General features: G+C 45.0%; 1 protein-coding gene across 1 annotated transcript; it reads left to right on the top strand.

Moving 5' to 3' along the window:
• Positions 1-2743: 2743 nt before the first annotated feature.
• Positions 2744-21244, top strand: PRKAA2 (protein kinase AMP-activated catalytic subunit alpha 2). Its single transcript, XM_059478345.1, has 9 exons — positions 2744-3100; positions 5053-5146; positions 6442-6586; positions 8349-8436; positions 10818-11042; positions 11999-12503; positions 15008-15134; positions 15354-16260; positions 16321-21244. Exons 1-8 carry the CDS (start codon positions 2937-2939, stop codon positions 15590-15592), a joined length of 1587 nt encoding a protein of 528 aa, XP_059334328.1. The 5' UTR covers positions 2744-2936; the 3' UTR covers positions 15593-16260; positions 16321-21244.
• The last annotated feature ends 1070 nt before the right edge of the window (positions 21245-22314 follow it).

Consider the following 22314-nt stretch of genomic DNA (forward strand, 5'->3'; position numbering starts at 1 on the left):
GGCTCCAGTTGGGATCAGATCCCATTTTTCCCAGGCTGAGGAATTGCTGCTGAAAGGCAAACTTGGTGTCAGAGGGAAGATAAACTAAAGGAGGCTGAGCAGAGGAAGGACAGGGAGAGGCTGGGACAGCACACAAGCAGAATTAATGCAGCATTGCTAAATATATGCTTGGGATGGATTTCATTTTTAACTTGGGGCTGAGATAAGGGCAAGCAGAGCTGATAGGGAAAGGAGTTTCCTCACCCCTCCACAGAGCTTCTACATTGCCCTGAAGCATTTGCAAAATTGTTAACTGCTTGTGCTGCCTGAGCTGGTAGGATAAAGAAAGTGATGCAGAAATCCATGCTGTCAAGGCGGTATTATTTATTATCTGTGCTCATGGTGCTATAATCACTATTCCTCCTCTTTTTTTTTTTCTTTTTATAAAAATAAGTAAATGTCAAGAGTCTCCTTTTAACTTTTTGAATCTGGGGAGGCAGTGAGAGGGAAGGAGGTGGCCTGACCTTGGGGTGAGTGTGACCGTGTTCACAAGGGTTCTTGGAAGAGGGAAGAGACAAGAATGTTGATTGTAAGGCTTGATTTATTATTTTGTGATATATATTACATTAAAACTATACTAAAAGAACAGAAGAAAAGGTTTCACCAGAAGACTAGCTAAGAATAGAATAGAAAAGAATGATCACAAAGGTTTGTGGCTTGGACAGAGAGTGTGAGCCAGCTGACTGTGATTGCCCACTAATTCCAAACATCTACATGAGACCAATCACAGATGCACCTGTTGCATTCCACAGCAGCAGATAACCATTGTTTACATTTTGTTCCTGAGGCTTCTCAGCTTCTCAGGAGGAAAAATCTTAAAGAAAAGATTTTTCATGAAAAGATGTCTGCGACAGGCTGAGGGTCCTTTTCCATGCCTGTGGGAGACCTGGGACCTGCCCCTCACTTTTGGGATGATCCTGGGTTTCAGAGACAGTGACTCTGTGAGCAGAGGGAGGGTTGTTCATACTGCCCATGTCTAAATTCCTGCAGTCCAGAGAGCCCTCAAAGGCTTAAAAGTCTCCCACCACATAGGAAATTGTGTTCCCTCTTTGTCTCCCTCTCTCTCACCGAGTTCAAGGAGGCTTAACAAGTCACTGGGGACAGAAACAATAATATCTCTGTATCTAATGCTTACTGTAAGCAAAAGATGGATTACAAAACAGGCTGTTTATTTTTAATTATTAATGTGTTTGTGCTAGCAAACCTTTGCAGAGTTACACATTGTTTGTCACGGGTGGGAAAGGGGATGAACTGTTTGGCAATAGTATTAAAAACAATAATTATTCATTCTGGGCATGGCCATTTTTTTTTTTCCCCCTAGTGTATAATAAAAAAAATTCAAAGCATATGCTGAGCGTTGTCCTGAAACAAAGGGTGGTAGAAATCAGGGTTTTCCTCCTAGTTCAGTGAAAAAACTTTGTTTTACCTCCCTGCAGCACTGCCCTCCTCTCCTCTCCCTGAGGATTCACCAGGGAAAATGCCTCCCTGGACTATTTACAGCCCTCTGAGGAATTATCTGCCTCCTCCAGCCCTCAGCTAATCCCTAAATTGCATCTCTGCTGCAAAGCTGAGTTTATTTTCATTCCATCATCTAGTAGTTTTAAGTATTACGAGGAATAAAATGGACATGCAAAGTGGTGCTTTAATTTTCAAGGGCAGTCAAGTGTTTTATTTTTAGGATGCTCTTCTTGAGGAAAGAATCTCTGGCAGGTCTTATCTGGTGGCTAATAATAGTGACCTGGTGTGCCCCGAGTGCTGCTGCCCTGCCCTTCTCACACCTCCTGCTCACCCCGGGTGCTGCTGATCAGCTCATTAGGGCTGCCAAAATTACAGCCTCTAATAATGTAATAACAAGGTTTGCTGGCAATAATTAACTCCTTGCACTGCAAGGGTGATGCTGGTAATTAGAGAGCACAAATATTTACTGTAAGCAGGTTTTGCTGTGCAGGCTTTAGGAAACCATCCGTGTGTCACTCTGCTGAATATCATGTTGGAAAATACTGAGAAGGGGCAGCTCATTCTGAGAACCCCTTTTGGGTATAAACACCACGTTTTTAAGCTCTTTCTCTTCTCAATTTCAATATAAATCTTGCTTCCTTGGGAGCTTTTTATTTTTTTTTTTTTGTGGTTTGTTTATTGATAACAAATGGATCCCATGCTGAATTAGTTTCACATCATTAATTACAATTCCCCCAGTGACAGTGGGGCTGCTCCTCCCAGTTTATGGGTATGATTTTTTCCCTGAACACGGGAGATAAACATCACCGTCTGAATGCACCAAGTGCATTTTTTTAAAAAAGCTCTATTGGAGTTTGCATCTTTCCTAAAAGCAGAGTTTGCTCCTGCAGTCCAGCAGTGTTCCTGCAGCTTGTCATCAAAGCAAGAAGCACGCTGGGGGAAGTATAAATAGAAATTCATTTTAGTAATGCAAATCCTGCAGTCCTATTTTGGGCAAGGAAAATCCCCATACCATTTAAAAAAAAAAAAGAAGTGTGATGGTCTAGTTTTAAGGCTGGGTTTATGAGGGATTTTGTCTACCAGTGTGTTGTGGTGGAGATTCTCCTCTGCCATTTAAATATATCTGCTTCTGATTAATCTAGCTTTTACATGCTATAAATCCTTGCAAATTAGCTTGGGGTATGACCTCCTCCAGCAACTCACTCTTTTATTTAGTGGAGTGCTTTTGGCAGATAAGTCCTCTCTCTTCTGCCTTCTGTGACTCCATTGGGAAAACAGTGAAGAGACAAAAACTAAAATATTTCACACCCTCATCTTCTGTTTTTTTTTCCCTTTAGAAGTGGCTTTTTGCTTATAGTGCCCTAAACTTCTTGTGTGAACCCTGCTGCACTGTTTAGTGACTTTGCAGTGCTCTCATTGCACTGTTTAGTGACTTTGCAATGCTCTCTCTCCCTCTCATAGTTGGTGAGCACCAGCTGACAGGGCACAAAGTGGCAGTGAAAATACTGAACAGGCAGAAAATCCGCAGCCTGGATGTGGTGGGGAAGATCAAACGGGAAATCCAAAACCTGAAACTCTTCCGGCACCCCCACATTATCAAACTGTGAGTACCCTCCCTGCCACGTGGGCAGCTGCTCCTCTCTGCACAAAGACCTCTCTCACACACCTGGCTGGGCTGCAGGAGATGGATTAGGGCACTAAAAATTGGGTTTGGTCAGGTTTTTGTGTGTTAGGTGACCTGCTGGCACAGGTTTTCCAGAAAAGCTGTACTTCCCCATCCTTGGAGGTGTTCAAGGCAAGGTTGGATGGGACTTTAAACAACCTGGAATAGTGGAAAGTGTCCCTGCCCATGGAATTGGATGGTCTTTAATGTCCCTTCCAACCCAAACCATTCCAAGATTCCATGAATTTCAGCATGGTCAGGCTCTGAGAGTGAAACCTTGGCCCCCACTCAATAGGATTTATGTTTTAATGTGCTGATTAGCCAGAGCTTAAAAGAACATTTTTTTTTTCTTTCAAAATTTATTATTCAGACATAAGTTTTGAAAGTCTCCACTTTGATGAACCTGAGTTGGGGTCGTAAATCAGCACCTGCACTGCAGCCTCTGGGATTCCTGCTCAATCCCCAGCTTGTGCAGCCAGCCCACATTAATGAGGCACTCGATAATATCTTTGGCATTCCTATAAAAGAAAGCTGTTGAATGGTAACTGCAAGGGTAAGTTGACATTTAGGTCAGCCTTAAAACTGGCATGAGATATAGCAAATACCTGGGACTTAGAGGCAAGGGAAAACAAATTCTCTCTACAGTTAAATAACTAACCATGCAGCAACTGTTGACTTTAGAGTAACTTCACAGTTCCATGGATTTATTGGAGAACAGATTGGTATTATTTCATGAAAAAAGCACCAGCAAGACTCCTCAGCTGTGTGCCCAGCATCCTGCAAGTCAAATCCTGTTCACACATTTGTCAAAGCAGTAAAAATTAAATCCAGTTTGACAATATCTGTGTCCTGTGATACATGTTGCATTCATGAAATACAGTGATAAAGATGTGAGGAGACTGGGGCACACAAACCTCTTTCAATAAGTTTTTAAATGCATATAAAAGAAATATTGGGGCAATTAACAGTAGCTTAGATGTCTGGGCCCAAAGCTCTTCAGAAAAATGAGGTTGATGGTATTGATTTTTATGGGAGTATCCCACATTCCCTTGCCAGCCTCTTAAAAATTGCTGAAATCTCTTTGTTTCAAATTACAGTCCTGTAAAAAGTAATGAAATTCATCTGAAAAAAAAACCAAAAAAGCAAACAACAACAAAACAATGAATCTGAAATAAAAGAGAGGGAAGTCCCAGCTGGTGCTGCAGTGAATTCCTGGGGCTGCATTGACCTCAGCTCATCACTGGCAATTTGTTCCAGCTGGGACACTGAAATGTCTTTGCAGCACTCAGGGATCATTTTGAAGGAAAATGGAGAAAAAATCTGCAAGTTGAAGGTGATACTCTGGATTTTTTCCCCCATTCTAGAAGCATTTTCCCCCCATCTCTATGGAGATTTAATATTTGAAAAATAACTTCAGGGGGTCTCCTTTTGGTTTCTGTACCTGTCCAGAGGAAGTTCTCTCTAGTGCCTAGAGCTCTCTCTCTCTTTTTTTATTTTGATATAAGGGGAACCACATGGATCCTCTCCTTGCCCCCAGCTAACCAGGACTTCATTTCTAAAGCTGTTGTTGCAGCTCTTACCCAAAATGGAAATTTGAAAGTCAGGGCAGTCCTAAATGTGGTAAGATTGCCTGGCAGATATTTCAGAGGATTATTTAAAGGGCTGAAGGAAGTTCATAGGTCTGGAAAAGAGGTCCTTGCACAGACAAGTGAAAGGTTATACTGGAAACAAGAGACAACTTTTCAGGAGTGGAAAGCAGTTGCAAATGCAAGATCTGAACAAATCCTTATTTGAAGTGTTGATGTGGAATTAATAATCTGTTTAAAAGCCTTTCCCTATTCCTAATCATGTATTTTTTTATTTTTTTTTAAAATCTGCTTGTGTTTTTGAAGGTACCAGGTGATCAGCACACCAACAGACTTCTTCATGGTCATGGAATACGTGTCCGGGGGAGAATTGTTTGATTACATCTGTAAGCACGGACGTGTAAGTGCCAGTCCCCAGCCAGCCCCAGCACTTGGGTGGGGAGAGGAGCAAAATCACTGCTCAAGGGAGCACAGTTAAGGTTAAGGCCCAAAATAGAAGTTGCTTCACAGCAACCCCATCTGGGGTGTCTCGTACTGGCTCACACAAAACTTGGGTGTGATTTTTCGCAGCGGTCTCTGGTGGTGTATTTTTGACCCTCAAACCAAAATATGCAAGGTAACGTGTTGCTTAGGGCAAATATTTGGAAAAATGGCTTATTTTTGTGATTTTTAGCTATGGGTTGCCTGTCAAAACCCCATGATCAGCAGCAAATTTATAGCTTGGGAGGGGAAAACCACTTGGTGTGGTCTCCACTCCAGTCATTCACCTCTCTCAGAGCCCCTTCTTGGTTCCATGTCAGGTTCTTTGAAGGTTTTCAAGGATGTGGCTTATCTGAGCAACATTTTCAAATGCCAGCAGTCCCACTTGGTGTAAATCACCTGTGAAATGTGAGATATTGGTTACAAGGAAAATCGCTGGTGTCTGCCCCATGGAGCAATTGGAGGACAAGGAGGTAAAAATGGGCCAAAGTGGACATCCAGAAAAAGAATTCAGGTGAAGGATCAGCCCATCACATGTTCCTTTCTGTGCTACAAAATCAATAAATTCACTGCAGATTGGGTTAGATTAGTGTAGTGGTCAATGGAGCTGACTCAGTTTTCTTTTCTATGTACAGTTCTGATTTCTCACACATTTTGCCCATCTAGATCTTTTCAGTGACTGATTTGGATCTTTTCTGAACTTCTGCATTCATAAACTCCATTTTTCATGAAGGGAATCTGTTGGAATTCATCAGTTAAAATAATAATTGAAAATACAGTTTCTCTGATATAGCTCATACAGCTTTATTAGCTATATAGATAATTAAAATCACAATGATATCCAGCTTCACCAGAGGAAGTCCATGAGGAGTTGCTCCCAGCAGCATCCTCTGTGGTGTTTTGTCCAGCCTGGATCTGTACCAGTCCCATTGGGCCAGCAGGCCACAGTCTGATAGGTGCCACCTTTAAATTCTTGTTGACATCTCACCTGAACTGAGGTCTCACCTTTCATCTCGGGGCTGTATCATTTTCAAACGCTGGCACATTGTAAAATACAAGGGTGAGAAATCTGCTTTATTTGCTGCTTCTGCTCTCAGGCAGGCTGGGATTTTCCCTCTGCACTCTGGAATCTTTTTTGGCTCCTTGCTAAATGCAGCCTTCCCCTGGCTGAGTGCACACCAAGCCCCAGCACTGTTCCCTCTGCTGTTCCTGCAGGTCGAGGAGGCAGAAGCTCGACGCCTTTTCCAGCAAATCCTGTCTGCAGTGGATTACTGCCACAGGCATATGGTGGTGCACAGGGACCTGAAGCCAGAGAACGTGCTGCTGGATGCACACATGAATGCAAAGATAGCTGATTTTGGTATGTGAATGTGCCCAGCAGCATTCCAGAGCTGCCAGAGCGTGGCCAGGGAGCAGCAGAGCCTGGAAATCCCACACTCACAAACACTGCCCTTCCAACCACCTGGAAATCCCACACTCACAAACTCTGCCATTCCAACCACCTGGAAATCACACACTCACAAACACTGCCCTTCCAACCACCTGGAAATCACACACTCACTGCCCTCCAACCACCTGGAAATCACACACTCACAAACACTGCCCTTCCAACCACCTGGAAATCACACACTCACAAACACTGCCCTTCCAACCACCTGGAAATCACACACTCACAAACACTGCCCTTCCAACCACCTGGAAATCCCACACTCACAAACTCTGCCATTCCAACCACCTGGAAATCACACACTCACAAACACTGCCATTCCAACCACCTGGAAATCACACACTCACTGCCCTTCCAACCACCTGGAAATCACACACTCACAAACTCTGCCCTTCCAACCACCTGGAAATCACACACTCACTGCCCTCCAACCACCTGGAAATCACACACTCACAAACTCTGCCATTCCAACCACCTGGAAATCACACACTCACTGCCCTCCAACCACCTGGAAATCACACACTCACAAACTCTGCCATTCCAACCACCTGGAAATCACACACTCACAAACACTGCCCTTCCAACCACCTGGAAATCACACAAACACTGCCATTCCAACCACCTGGAAATCACACACTCACTGCCCTTCCAACCACCTGGAAATCACACACTCACAAACTCTGCCCTTCCAACCACCTGGAAATCACACACTCACAAACACTGCCCTTCCAACCACCTGGAAATCACACAAACTCTGCCCTTCCAACCACCTGGAAATCACACACTCACAAACACTGCCCTTCCAACCACCTGGAAATCACACACTCACAAACACTGCCCTTCCAACCACCTGGAAATCACACACTCACTGCCATTCCAACCACCTGGAAATCACACACTCACAAACACTGCCCTTCCAACCACCTGGAAATCACACACTCACAAACACTGCCCTTCCTGCAGCAGCAGCACAGGGATTACCTGCTGCAGGCTGCTCCTGCAGTGGCACTGAGAATGGAGCAGAGAAGTAATTTGTAGATCTCTGCTGTGTTTTAGTGTAATCACCCGACGTCAAATTTACCCAATTTGTGTTTGAGGCAGGCTGGGTGCAGCTGGTTCAGGGTGAGCTGCTGTGTGTGTTTATTTTTGTGCATGTTCTCCCTCTGTTTGGCCATGTGCTCTTGGCCTCAGCTCATTTTACAACCAGCAGTAACAGGAGTCTCTAAGTGGCATTAGGGGTTGAAATCCATTCAAATACCCGGGCTACCAACTCTGTCCTGGTGAGTCCTTTCTAGCAATGTAAATCCTGCTGAAGATTTACTCATTTCACAGCCCCAGTTGCCATATGAAGTGAGTGCTCTGGGATGAATTATGTCTCTTGTCCTGTGTGCTCTGCGATTTGCAACTTAGAGGAGCAAAATTAGCCTGGAGTGAAAATTTTTTGGTTGGATGTAAAAAAAAAAAAACCAACCCAACAAAATAACAAACAACAACAATAATAACAAAAGTAATAATTTTCAAATCAGTTCAGAGAAGTCTATCTAAATTATATCAACAGTTCCCTTCCAAATATCCCACTCTACTTCCCTGCCTCTTCTTTTGTGACATATGTTACACAGCATGTCTGGACCTTTAGATCAAACATCCGTGTATGATAAGCATTTTGTTTTTTTAGGGCTGTCCAACATGATGTCAGATGGTGAATTTCTACGCACCAGCTGTGGTTCCCCAAATTATGCAGCCCCTGAAGTCATCTCTGGAAGGTAAGTCATTCCATTTCTCATCAGAGCTATGTGAGCACATGGAATTTAAATTTGTTCTTGGTATTGGAAACAGCTTTGCATGTCTAGTAAAAGTAGCTGAATCCTTCCAGCCTGGATTTTGTGTTTGGGTGAATCTGTTGGCAAAGATCTGAAGGTTTTCTTGCTTATTTTACTTCTCAGTAGCTGTAATAGCAAACCGTGTTTTGCTGCTTTGGAGGAATTATTAATACCAGATGTTGACTGTTTATATTGCTAATTAAAGAGGGTGAAAATGACTCTTTGGATGCAAACACTGAGGTTCCAGGTGGAAAGGCTTTTCCAGGCCACCCCCTCCTCTCCTGCCCACCTGTAATATAAAACACGGTGTTAACGAGGAAAACCATTCACTAACGAAAGGAGCAGGAAGATCTTTAATCCCTTCCCAACACTGGTAAAGAAAATACTTGTCTTCTGGTTCCTTGAGCTTGGGGTTTTGGCTGTGGCAGTAGGTTCAACCTTCAGAGCTTTGTTTTGAGCTGATTCATTGAATTGACAAACCTCCTCTGTGGTTGCATCTGTCAGCATGAAATATCTGTACAGCACATGGAGTGCTGGGCACACCCCACAAGGCTGAACTGGACTTCCAGTTGTTGATACAGAATTGTTGCCTCCTGTATTTTGCTGTCAGGAGTAGAAATTACATGGAATGTACATTTTGCTCTAATTCTCTCTGTAATACCTTAGCAAAGATTGCAAATATAGATTTTCAAATTTTCACTCCTCTGAATGGTCCTTCAAACTGCTCATCTCACTATCTGCTCCTTTTTTATTTTGATTTCCCTTTGCCATGAGCTTTGCTTTTCCTAATCCAGTGTATTTTTGCCTATATCTGTAGCTTTTAAATAGAACATTTTGTTCAGAATGTGTTTGCTGTGATTTTGATTATTTTATCCCTCTTTACACCAGAGCAAGTGTTGGCAGAGCATCCTAGGAATTAGACTAGCATCCAAAAACCCTGTTGTGACTACAGCTCTGTGTGTGAAATGAAACCAAGTAAATCCTCATTGTCAAGAAGGGGACAAAGCAAGAAACTGCTGGGATACAAAAAAATAGTATTTCCATCTCAGTGAAGGCCAGACATGTGTTTTTCAATTTGTATAGGAGACAAGGCACATGGCAGATCAGCAAGGAGGATTTAGTCCTTGAGTGTTCCAAGAGTACAGGCAATGCAGCTTAGTGACAACAAAAGCAAGATGGAAAACCCAAACCAAGCCCACATGTTGCACTTTTTGGCTGGCTGCAGCTGCATCCCTCCCTCACCACACCCACTGCAGGCTCAGGGCTGCCTGAGTTTCATGGCCCTGCTCAATGTGCCAAGCCGCCCTCCTCTCTGCTGCCTGCCCTGCTGGAGCATAAAAGCAGTAAAGTGTGGCAGCTCAGGTTTCAGAGCCATAAAAGTGCATCTCATGTGGGCTTAAAGGTCCAAAAAACTGTTCAGGCAGTGCTCTTATCAGTGAAAGAATCAGGTTTCTGATCTGTGGAGGCAGGGCTGAGGGGCATCCAGCTGAGCCTCTGCCTTTCCAAAATGGCTTTGCTGCTGTTCCTGGCCTCAGCAGGGAAACTCTCACCCTTGGACAAGCAGAACAAGTGTTTTGGGGTGTTCACAGAATGGTCACCTGCATGACCAGCCTGATTTCTCTCTGCAGTGATGCTTTTCAGGAGGAGCAAGAGCAGGATGCTGAGGTTTCATGAAGACACTTCTGTAGTTGCATTTCAACTTCTGTATTTTGGTTGGGCCTCACAGCCCAAGGGCAAGTGTTGCCTCCCAAAATCTCTGGGGAGGCATCAGATGTGCCAAAAAGAGATGAGCAGGAGCAGCAAAGCTGTATTATTTGGGGTGTCCTGAGTTGGTGATATACCAGCACACCAAAAATAAACACTCGGAGATAGAATTATCTGTTGCTGCTTGATCTGCCTCGTTCAATGAACAGAAGTTGCTGGGGCAAAGGAGCAAACAGCCTGGCAGGGCTCTTGGAAATGGAGGTTTGGCTTTTTGGAGAGTTTGGTGGAGGCAGGGTTGTACACAGGAGTGTGGGCAGCCAGTGCCAGCCCTGCCATCCGTTTCCCTGAGCACTTTTGGCTGAGCCACCTTTGGTTTGGGGGGAGCCACATGAGCAGCCCTGGTGTGGGCTGGAGCTCTGTCCCTGCTGGAGCTGGCGGGGGTTCCCCCCATCTGCACCCTGATTGAGGAGGGGATGGGGTGACACAGAGCCTGAGGAGAAGGTGGGGGTGACACAGAGCCTGCACCCTGACTGAGGAGAGGATGGGGTGACACAGAACCTGCACCCTAACTAAGGAGAGGATGGTGGTGACATCTTTCTCCTGTCCTCGTCCTCATGCAGGCTCTATGCTGGCCCAGAGGTGGACATCTGGAGCTGTGGTGTCATCCTCTACGCCCTCCTGTGTGGCACTCTGCCTTTTGATGACGAGCACGTCCCCACCCTGTTCAAGAAGATCCGTGGGGGGGTGTTTTACATCCCGGAATACCTCAACCGCTCCGTGGCCACGCTCCTCATGCACATGCTGCAGGTGGACCCCCTCAAGAGAGCCACCATCAAGGACATCAGGTGGGCTGGGGTGGGCTGGCTGCCTCTGGGGCTCTCTGGTGGCTGTCCTGAGGGTCTCCTGTTGGCAGGGTGGTTTTCAGGAGTAGCCAGCTAATCCAGATGGCTTTTGTTCCAGGTGATTCAGCCCTGCACCCCTTCTGTGCTGGCTGGAAGTGGGTGATGATGAACAGGATGAGGATTTTTTATATAAATTTTATATGCAAATATTTAAAATTCTATTTTATTTCATTATAAACTAGCTTTAAAAATCTCTTAACAGCACCTAGCAAAAGCAGCTATACCATGCAATAATCCCAAGAACTTTATAATATCCAAGTCATTTTTAATTTCTATATTTCAAGACCACATCCCTATGGGTACCAGATAAAGAGGATAATCATTGTACTTAATGTATATCCAAAAGAAATGGAGGAGAAACCCAAGAGTTACTAACTTAATATGTAAATTACATGTAGCTAGGTGCTAAGCATGAACATAAACCCTATTAGGACTTACAGGAATTCTCAGGTTTTTAATGAATTTTCAATGGACAGCCTTAATTTTACCCTTCAAACAAACCCATGCAAACTTCCCTATTTTATTCCTTAATTACTTAGGATGAGAGGACTTAATTACATGTTAGAGAGGCAGCACATGAGGCGATATTGCTGTCAGTACATAGAGCCTATAGACAAGGCACTGTGTGTGTTTTAGGCAATTATCATTCACCTCATTGTAAATTAGTGAGAATTGGGTATTGGGTATGGGAATTGGGTAGGTTTGATGCTCTGTATCAAAAAAAAAAAGGGAATATTGGAAGCGTTGAGTCTCACTTCAAACTCAGTGTGCAGAGTGCCATCGATGTCCCTGTACCGAGCTGGGTTTTGCTCCCCATTCATCAGCTAGGGTTTATTCTTGTCTGGTGGTGCTTTCCCCACCTCCCCTCTCACACCAAGGCTCCCCTCTGCCCTCCCCAGGGAACACGAGTGGTTCAAGGAGGAGCTGCCCAGCTACCTGTTCCCAGAGGACCCTTCCTACGACGCCACGGTCATCGACGACGAGGCGGTGCGCGAGGTGTGCGAGAAGTTCGAGTGCACCGAGTCGGAGGTGATGAACAGCCTGTACAGCGGCGACCCCCAGGACCAGCTGGCCGTGGCCTACCACCTGGTCATCGACAACCGCCGCATCATGAACCAGGCCAGCGAGTTCTACCTGGCCTCCAGCCCCCCCACGGGCTCCTTCATGGACGACAGCGCGCTGCACATCCCGCCGGGCGTGAAGCCGCACCCCGAGCGGATGCCGCCGCTCATCGCCGACAGCCCCAAGGCCCGCTGCCCCCTGGACGCCCTCAACACCACCAAGCCAAAGCCCCTGACTGTCAAAAAGGCCAAGTGGCACCTGGGCATCCGCAGCCAGAGCAAGCCCTACGACATTATGGCTGAGGTGTACCGCGCTATGAAGCAGCTGGACTTCGAGTGGAAGGTAGGGAGTGCTGGCATGGGTTTACAGCATCCTTTGTTCCATAAACTCAGGGAGCTTCACCTGTTTCCAGGTTTTTAATGCATTTAATTTTACCCTTAATTTTTACCTGTTTCCAGATAAATGCCCCCACCAGTTTCCAGATAAATGCCTCACCTCTTTCCAGATAAATGCCTCACCTCTTTCCAGATTGTTGTATTTTTAAGGACTCCCAACAAGGGAAGGAAGGAAGGAAGGAAGGAATGATGCATCTGATTCTATGTTCTTAAAAGGTTAATTTATTATTTTATGATATTAAATTTATAATATTATATGAATATTATTATATACTATATTAATATAATATAATATAATATAATATAATATAATATAATATAATATAATATAATATAATATAATATAATATATATATGATACTATATATGTTAAATATATATAATATGATATGTTTAACATATATAATATAACATTATATATGTTAAATATGCTTAATATATTATATAAATGTAACATATTATATATGTTAAATATATATAATGTTATATTATAGAATGTATATATTAAATATATATAATGTTATATTACAGAATACTATACTAAACTATACTAAAGAATAGAGAAAGGATACAGACAGAATGCTAAAAAGATAATAATGAAAACTTGTGACTCTTTCCAGAGTCCCAACACAGCTGGACTGTGATTGGTCATTAAGTCAAAACAATTCACGTGAAACCAATGAAACAAGCACCTGTTGGTAAACAATGTCCAAACACATTCCAAAGCAGCATAACACAGGAGAAGCAAATCAGATAATTATTATTATTTTCATTTTTCTCTGAGGCTTCTCAGCTTCCCAGGAGCAAAATCCCGGGCAAAGAGATTTTTCCAGAAATTATGACAGTAACACCAGATAAATACCCCCACCTTGCAATCATCCCTGCTATTCCTTGTTAAGGCAAACTCACTGAATTAAGGTGCCAGCTGTGCTTATTTGTGCTTATCTGTGGTGTTTCTTTATGGTGTGAAATAAGGTGCCCCAAGACTTCAGCTGGAAAGATGATTCTGCCTTGTTTAGCTGCAGGGATCAGAGGGGCTGTTCACATTTCTAATTTTAGTGGCTAATTCCTTGCGAGGTCATCTCGAGTGCTCCTGAGCAGAGGAACTCTCATTATTTCTGTCTGGTCCTGTCAGGACAGAACTGGTACTGTGCAAATTGTCCTAAAGGATGCACAGATGAGGGGCAGGGGAGCCTTGGGTGCAGAATTTGTATCTTTGATATCGTGGCCTTTCCCTGATGGAGATGGAGCGTGCTCACAGACCAGATGTGTTTTCAGCCACTTATTGCTTCTTCAGTTTAGGGCTCAGCTTCTTGATTTAAATCCAGATGTTTTAGCTGGCAGTACTCACTGCAGGTATTTCTCCGGGGCTGTGCAACATTTAGTCACAGTCCTTTTCAAAGTTGGAATAATAAATCCCTAAGTTAGCCCTGGAGCTCTGCTGCTGTGCCTGACTCCCCAAATCCTGGTGCAGCCCCTGAAGTGAGCTCTCCTGGCTCGTGGCCTTTGGCATCATTGGGAGCCAGGAAAGGAGAATTTCATCCCAGATCTTCATCACCAGAGGAGCTTTCCTCTTCCCTCCAGGTCCCAAGTGTGAATTTCACTGTTCTACTTCTTTGAAACCTCCTGCTTCCTCATTATTTTTGATAATATTACATTTTTAAAACCAAGTAGCTTCCAGAAACCCCATTTCCCTGCACCAGGCAGGAGATGGACCATGGCCAGGTGCATTTGCCAACACCAGCCAGACATTTTTTAGCTGCATGGTTTTACAGAGAGTGAGCAAACCTGCTGTATTTCTGCTACAGCCTCAAAAACCAACTCAGCCCAACATCTCTGTGTGTAGGCAGTGCAGCTTATTTCATACGAGGAGGTTTCACAATAGCCTTTCCCACCCTAAGAATAACTTCAGATGTGACTCTTCATCAGAATTAACTCTCCCATCCACACAGTTGCTTCATAAATATAGCACAGAGAAAAGATCTCATTGTAAATGAGATGCAGCAGATTGTGAGGTGGGAAGCAGAGAGGGGAAATACTCAGCCTGAGGCTGATCCACAGGCACTGGGTTTGGCTGTGCTGATGGGAGAGGCTGCTCTGATTTCAGAGCTTGCCCTGATTTCACGAGCACTGTCCATGTATGTGGGCCCACGAGTGGACTTTTTGGTCCATGTGGCCGTGGCTGCTGCTGAGGTGGGGAGCAAACATCAGTTTTGTGCCTGGCAGATGGGTCAGTGCAGCTTCCTCAGCCAGCAGCCGGTGAATCACAGCCTTAAGAAGAATATTTAAAGACAGGAGGAAACAAGGCCGCTTGCTTCATTTTATAGCGGTTGTCCTTTTGAGAAACCGTTTTTCCCAGAAGATGTCTTACTCATATTTAGAAAAAATAAGGGAAGAAGTGTTGCTGTTGGTGCCTGGAGTGTCCCTGCTGAGGGCAGGTTTCCCTTGCAGGTGGTGAACGCCTACCACCTGCGGGTGCGCCGCAAGAACCCCGTCACCGGCAACTACGTGAAGATGAGCCTGCAGCTCTACCAGGTGGACAACCGCAGCTATCTGCTGGACTTCAAAAGCATTGATGGTGAGTAGGAGATGGAGAACATGCATAAGGGCGAGGCTGGAAGTTTAAGAACCATTCTCTGTGTTTTGAAGCGCTTACACATATGTCATTTCAGCAGGGGCCCTTTCGCGCCTCTCAAACTCTGCTGCTGTTCGCGTTTCATTACCACACCCGCACTGCAGCTGCAGAACTAACCCCACTTTTTCTCTCTTCTCCCTTATTTGTTTTTGGCTTTTCTAGACGAGGTGATGGAGCAGAGGTCCGGCTCCTCCACGCCCCAGCGCTCCTGCTCGGCCGCGGGCTTGCACCGGCCGCGCCTGAGCATCGACGCAGCCGCGGCCACCGAGTGCCAGTCCCTGATGGGCTCCCTGAGCGGCTCCTTTGTGGGCAGCATCCCCTCAGTGCCCCCCCGCCTGGGCAGCCACACCATGGACTTCTTTGAGATGTGTGCCAGCCTCATCATGGCCCTGGCCCGCTGACAGCCCCTCAGCGCACCGTGAGGATCTGCGCCGACTCGTCCGCCCCCTCCTTTCTTTTGCTTCCTTGTTCTTCCTCCTCCTCCTCCCCTCACTGCCCCACAGAGCCAAGTCCAGACCCAAAACATGCTCCCCTCTAGCAAGGCACCAAGGAAATTCACTTAACTTCTCTCCTTGTGCCTGGCAAAATGTATCCAATACTCTTTTTTTCTTCTTTCCTTGTGAACCCCATGGGAAATGTTAAGGCTGTAAAGTAACAAATGTTATCACTGAGTTTTTGGAAAACACCTCCCCCCTGGTTCGTCCTGAGGTAATGGAGGCATAGCCACGCTTCCTGCAGGGAGTTTGATGTTCTCCCTGATGCTGTGCAGAGCTGGACTGAGCCAGGGCAGAGGGGCTGACCAGGAGCCCTGTGAGATGGAGTGGAGGGTGATGAAGCAGCTCTGCAGCGTTCACACCCAGCTGCCAGCCTCTGTCACACTTTCCTCCCCAAAGCAGCAGCTGCTTAGATGCTTCTGCACTAGTGCAATATGACCTCCCTCCCCTCTCTTCTTTCCTTCTGCTGAAGATGGGCAGGGAAGGTGGGATGTGCAAAGGTCCTGGTGCAAACCTGCCAGTCTTTGCAGAGGAGTGTCCCTAAAGTGCAGTCTTTGCAGAAGAGTGTCCCTAAGGTGCAGTCTTTGCAGAAGAGTGTCCCTAAGGTGCAGTCTTTGCAGAGGAGTGTCCCTAAGGTGCAGTCTTTGCAGAGGAGTGTCCCTAAGGTGCAGTCTTTGTCCCTGTCCACTCTCAGCAGAGGAGTGTCCCTAAGGTGCTTTATTTTGCCCAAGGGCTCCGGACAGCACTGAGCTGCTCGCCACGCTTGGAGCTGAATGCAGATTGCCTTTTTCTCCCCTCCCTGCAGCCTGCTCCCCCTGCCCTGCCTCACCACGGGCTCCAGGGGCTGAATGCCAAGCAGGGCTCAGGTGAGCAGAGGACAGGATCTGGATCACCCCCCTGAGGACCCAGCGCTTCCCCCAGGGCTGGGACCATCCCTGATGGGCAGGAGGCATCAGCAGCGCACAGCTCCGGAGCACTCACCTCTCACCTCTCCCCTAGGATGCTCTGCCTGTTGTCACCTCCCCAAAATCACTGCCAAATCTGCCTTCCCTGCTGCTGGACGCTCACTGCCCCTGCCCAAGGGCTCTCCTGTCCTGCTGCTGCCCACTGGACTGTGACCTTCGCTGCTCCGCTGACCAGGCAGGGATATCCCAACCCGGAATTTTACTGTTCCTTTGCTACTGGCTATCTGAAGGATGGGGTTTTATTTTTCAAGATGAACTGCGGGGATTTTTAAGGTTAAATTCTTGTTACCCAAGGGTAAACCCTAATGCATGTGTGAATTCTTTGTTTAAAAGAGTTATTATTTTTTATTACACGGGATTAATCTAATGGGCAGCGTTGGCATCTGCTTGGCTTTGATATGGTATTTAATTCCATTTACTTGATTATGAAGTAGTAGTCTAATCAAGGAACAAATACTTTATGAAAGCTTTGCCAAAAAAATATTGGGGGGGAGGGGGTTGGTTTTGTTCTGTTGTTTTGGTTTTTTGTTCTTTTGTGTTCTGTTTTAAGAAACAAAGCAAAGAACTTTTGCTGGTCCCAGGTATGCAGTCATTCGACTTGAAAAAAAATGTAATCTGTCTTTTTGATAGCTTCATATGACCCCTTGAGGTTTTTTCCTAGGGTTTTCTTTTTTGTACAGTTGCACTTTAATTTATACTTTCTGCAAGTTTGTATGAGAAGCAAGGAAAAGAACAACAAATTAAGCCTTTTTTACTAATCATTTAAGGTAATCAAGACAAACACGGGATATTTTTGCCATCTACTGGCAGTTAAATGGACTTTTTCAGTTTGAAGTCCCTTTTTTTTTAAAAGGAACCACAAAATTGCCTTACTTTTGTTACAGATTGTGCTTGGATCCTCACTAACGTGACTTTACAGTTGCAGTTTTTCCAGAAGCCGCACAAAGTAGAAAGCTTCCAAAAAAAAAAAAAAAGAAAAAAAAAAAAAATCAGTTTTGCTCTTGAACACTAAATCCAACACAGCAGTGGTTGGACTGTAAGAAATACTGGAAATATTTGTAGTGCTCCTAGGTTTTGTAACGAGCCTTTTATTACAGTATGATTATTAAATACCTGCTCTGGGGTGAGGATGGCTTTGGTGCTGTGCCTGGTGGCTGCCAGGTGATTTGTGTCCCCAGTGCTGTGGTGTGAGTTTGGATGGAGAATCCAAACTCCTGCGTGGAAAAATTAAAAAAAAAAAAAAAAAGAAAAACAAAAAACCAAACCCCACCCCAGAGTCAAAGCTGAGGAGCACCCTGCCCTTCAGCAGCTTTTGTATCCAGGCTGAGATTTGGGGTGATGGGGATGAACCCCTTTGCAGAGGAGCAGGAGCAGCTGTAGGGCCAGGCATTAATTTCCATCCAGGAAACAGCAATGAAATGACGTGAAATGTATTTCAAATGTTAAAAGCTTTTCACATCTTCACTCCCAGCTGAGCATCTTGCCAAGCCCTGGCAGCACCTGCAGCCCCCTTGATAAGGGGCTGGCGTGTTCCAGTCTGGGGCTCAGGGGCAGGTAGATGTACTGATGTCTTTTTTCAAATTGACTCTTGTCCTCTGGGATTTCCTACCCAGCAGAACTAATAGTATTAAGCAGCAGCAAATGCCCCTGGGAGGAAATATTTGCTTCCTGGAGGCAGGTGGGATTTCTAGGCTGTAGAATAAGCCCCTTGTGGCACTTGGCATCTTCTCTGACCCGTGCAAACATTAACTGCTGTGTGGGTCTGCAGAACCAGTCCTGCAGGGCAGAGTTACTCAGTTTTCCATATGCAGAGGCACAAAGAGATGAAGCCCTTCCCTGCTCAGGGTCAGCAGAGGCAGAGGAGGGAGCAGGACTGGTGGAAGCACCTCCCCAGTGGCCACATTGGACTGACTGGTCCATCACAGCCTTGCCCAAATCCGTGCTGCACTTTGGAACACTCTGAGGACTTTCACTTCTTTTTATTATTTATTTTACCTTCAAATAGGCTGTGTTGTGTTTCCCAGCTGCAGAGGAGCTGCTGACCTCCAGTTACATTTTCCAGAGGAAGAGTTTAACTTCCACACTGCTACACTGTGGTCAGCTCTTTTTGAGTTATGCTGGTGCATGCACAAGCGTCGGGAAAAGCAGGGTAGACAATATTTGAACTACAGAAACTTGAATTACTCCAAGTGCAATTCTTCAGAAGCCACTGAACAGCTGTGCTTTGCAAACCACAAGCTCACCCAAATTTTGCTTCAGCCCGAGGAGGGAGAGAGACAAAATGCAAAGGATGAAGAGTTCAGATAGGCTCCAACAGAAACCTCCAGCTCCTGGATGAGTTAATTCAGAAATACCTTGTGCTGTTCTTGTTGGAAGCTATGTATATGTAAATATTATATATGCATATATATAAAATGTAGGTGGCATCCCTGTCATTGACCTCTCAGCTTTATTCTTCCAGCAGGGCAGGTCTGTGCCCTGGACACTGCCACCCCTCACTAATCCCAGCCTCTGAGAGGACCTGGACAAAGGGAATGCTATTTTTACACCCTCTTTTAGGTAAAGCCCATGAGTAGCTTAGCTCACCCCCTCAGGCTCGGCATGGCCTTGGCCAGGGATGGGAGGAGAAGTGGCATCAGGAGCTGTGAGAATCCTGCCCTGTGAGAATCCTGCCCTTCCACCCCCCTGGCCAAAGCCCTGCTGCTGATGGGGTTTGGGGCAGGTTTATTTTCAGGAGCTGGAGCTGAGCAGGTAAAGGCAGCAGGATATTTTTTTTTTTTTTTTTCTTCAATAGGTCAGAAATGCATCTTGAGCTGTGTGCCCAGTTCAGCATTTCACGAGGTGTGTACAAGCACAGGGGAGTCCACGGGCAGTGCTGTAAAAACGTGAACCAGCTGGTTAGCGTGTGCTGCGTATACATTTCTGTGCATGATTATAGTGGCATTCGTGTTGGAATTGATGAGGTTTGAACAAAATAACCCTTCTGTCTACTCCTTTTCATTTCACTGCTCTTGCTGTCAGCGTGCAGCCCTGCAGGAGGAGGAGGAGGGAGCTGAGTGCAGGACATGAACTCGTGCCTTCGCTGCGCGCCGCGGCTGCTGGAAGTGGCAGCTTTGTTTCACGAGGTGCACAATTTCCCCAGCTCGTGCAGGATCCCCCCTCTGAGACATGCGGGCCGTGTTTCTAAATACTTGAAGTACCATTTGTTGTGCAATTATTTGGCTTCACCCTTTTATTAGCTGAGAGGAGAGAGGGAAGAAGAATCGCACATCTGGATGAGCCAAGCCAACCCCCGCTCGAGCTCCTGCTGTTCCTTTCCTGGAAAGTTTTAGGGTCTGGTTTTGTTCCAGGTATATGATGGACCTTACTAGAGTCACCTTTCTTAAGGTCTTACTTTGGTATGGGCTTTTCATTTAGTGCTTTCCTTTGGCTTCCTTAGCCCTCCCCTTATATATCCCTTTTTCATCATTTGCTTATTAAAAAAAAAAAAAAATTGCAACAGCTTCTTGTAATTCTGAATTCCCAGTCTGCCTCCCGGCCATGGAGTTAATGATTCAGCCAGAGGTACCTCAGTCCCATGCCTGAGAGGTGAACTGGGTTTCAGAGTTCCCACATGACACCTACTGATGGAACACTGACTTTTGCAGAGAGCACACCTGGTATTCGATGCACGGATCTTTTAACTGTCATTTTAATTGTCAAAATTAGGAGAACTAGACTGTGAATCAGAGCTCTACCTGCAAGCACGAGTACACTTTTGGTGTTAGAAAAAGTCTGTTTTCAACAAAAGCCTTGAAGTTCCTGCTGAAGCTGCCTTAATTTAAAAATCAAAGTTTATTTGTAAGACTCATCTCTGATAATTATTTTTTTTTTCAAGTTTGGAAATAGTTTATTTATCCTCATCTCACAAAGCTGTGAAGTAGATCCTGTAGCCATGGTAATATTTATTCTTGTTGCTGAAAGCATGTTCATGTGTTCTGTATCATGTTATATTCACGTGGTTGTACCTCAATGCATTTGTTTTGTTTTTTTTTTTTCTTTTAGAGCACAAAGCAAAACTGAATCCCAGGATTTCTGTGGTGTCCTTGGCCCAGCATCTTTGGGCAGACAAACCTCAGCTCTATGAGAGAGGTAAACTGGACTTAAATTCATACTCTGCAGTTCTTAAATTCATACTCTAAGGAGTATTTATGATTTATAATATATGTATTATAATTTTAAGAAAAAGATACTGAACTTTAAAAAGTTCTGAGTAGAAGCATCCCTTCAAACATATCATTAGGATGAATCTCAGAAAAAAACCCAAAAACCTGAGCTCAATAAACACTCCATCCTTCTCGATATTTTCTATTTTGTCAACTGAGGGCCTGGAGAGGGTTTTCTTTCCCAATTCATGGCTGTAGTATTTTTGTTATGGAAGGGCACAGAGCCCTGGTTCAGTTCTGTCCTTTGTGCATCAGATAATCACAACGAAGCCTTTTTCCTTCCATTTATGGTGTGGAAAGTGTTTCTCGGTGTACTGCACTGCATGTGATAGCTGTCTCCATGGTTGACATTTGCACTTTAATAAACTCAGAGATGAAAAGAGATAAAAGCAGCAAATCCTTTGGATTTCCTTTCTGCACAGTCCCTTCCTGCAGGCTGGGGTTGGCTGGTGGGGTTTCCCTATGGAGATCTTTCCATATCCCAGCTGTGGGACCACAGATACCCCCAGGGTTTGGTGGGGGGCAAAGGGGAAAGGGGTATAGTTAAAATTTCCACATGATGAATTTAAACAACTTCCCCAACCCAAAATCCATGCCAGGAGCCAGGCCAGTGTATTCACATGTGCTGACTCAGATCCTCACTCCTTACAGCAAGGAGTAAAGAGAGGAAAGCATTTTAAAGACATCATGCAAAAATAACATTTCATTGCAGAAAAAGTGCTGGGGACAAAACTGGGCACCTGTTTCCTCTGTGCCTGTGATGCAGGAGGATGTAACACCAGTTCAAGCACACAGCTGCAGGGAGTGCCCCAGATTTGTCCCTCAATTATCCCCTTTTTACACAATTTCAGTTCTCCCTCAGGCTCATCAACTCACAGCTGTTATCATGATTATTTCCCCTTTGAGGAGAAACGTGGAGGAACAGGGCTCAGCCCTCACATGAGAATTATTGTAAGTTTTGATGTGGTTAGGATGTACCAATAAGACTATAAAAGAGGAAAAAAAAAAAGGATGAGTTTAATTTCCTGACCAATCTCTTGACCTAAATATAGCCAACCTGTGGTTTAATTGAGGAAATCTAAGTTGCTGTATCTAAAGCATTTTTTGTATTGTCTGGAGTCAGCCCCTAGCAAGCTCTTTTCTTCTTTGCATGCACTGGAATGTGTCCATGAGGAATAAAAAGCATTTCTAAGGGTATTGCAAGGCATCCTTGCATTAAATCAGCTGCCCCTGGCAGTGCAGAAGTTTGTGTGTCACAGGGATTTGGGCACAACCCCACAACCAACAGGATTGGGGCTGCATCACGTCTGTCACAGGATACAGAGGGAGATTCCTAAAAACCCCTTCATTTAAAATAAGAAAAACTTGTTAAATAACTTCCTTGGGAGGCAAAAAAGAGATTGCACATGTGGCTAATATAGGATTTGCCCCTAGTGCTTACAGAGGGGGTGATGAATGG

This window comes from Ammospiza nelsoni, chromosome 9, assembly GCF_027579445.1.
Source record: "Ammospiza nelsoni isolate bAmmNel1 chromosome 9, bAmmNel1.pri, whole genome shotgun sequence".
Classification (NCBI taxonomy): Eukaryota; Metazoa; Chordata; class Aves; order Passeriformes; family Passerellidae; genus Ammospiza; species Ammospiza nelsoni.

Excerpts from the sequence above, each read along its gene's own strand:
- PRKAA2 (XM_059478345.1), top strand. The coding sequence starts at position 2,937 with ATGCTCTCTCTCCCTCTCATAGTTGGTGAGCACCAGCTGACAGGGCAC. Across the intron at positions 8,437-10,817 it reads CCTGAAGTCATCTCTGGAAG|GCTCTATGCTGGCCCAGAGG; the intron begins GTAAGTCATTCC and ends GTCCTCATGCAG. Across the intron at positions 12,504-15,007 it reads AGCTGGACTTCGAGTGGAAG|GTGGTGAACGCCTACCACCT; the intron begins GTAGGGAGTGCT and ends TTTCCCTTGCAG.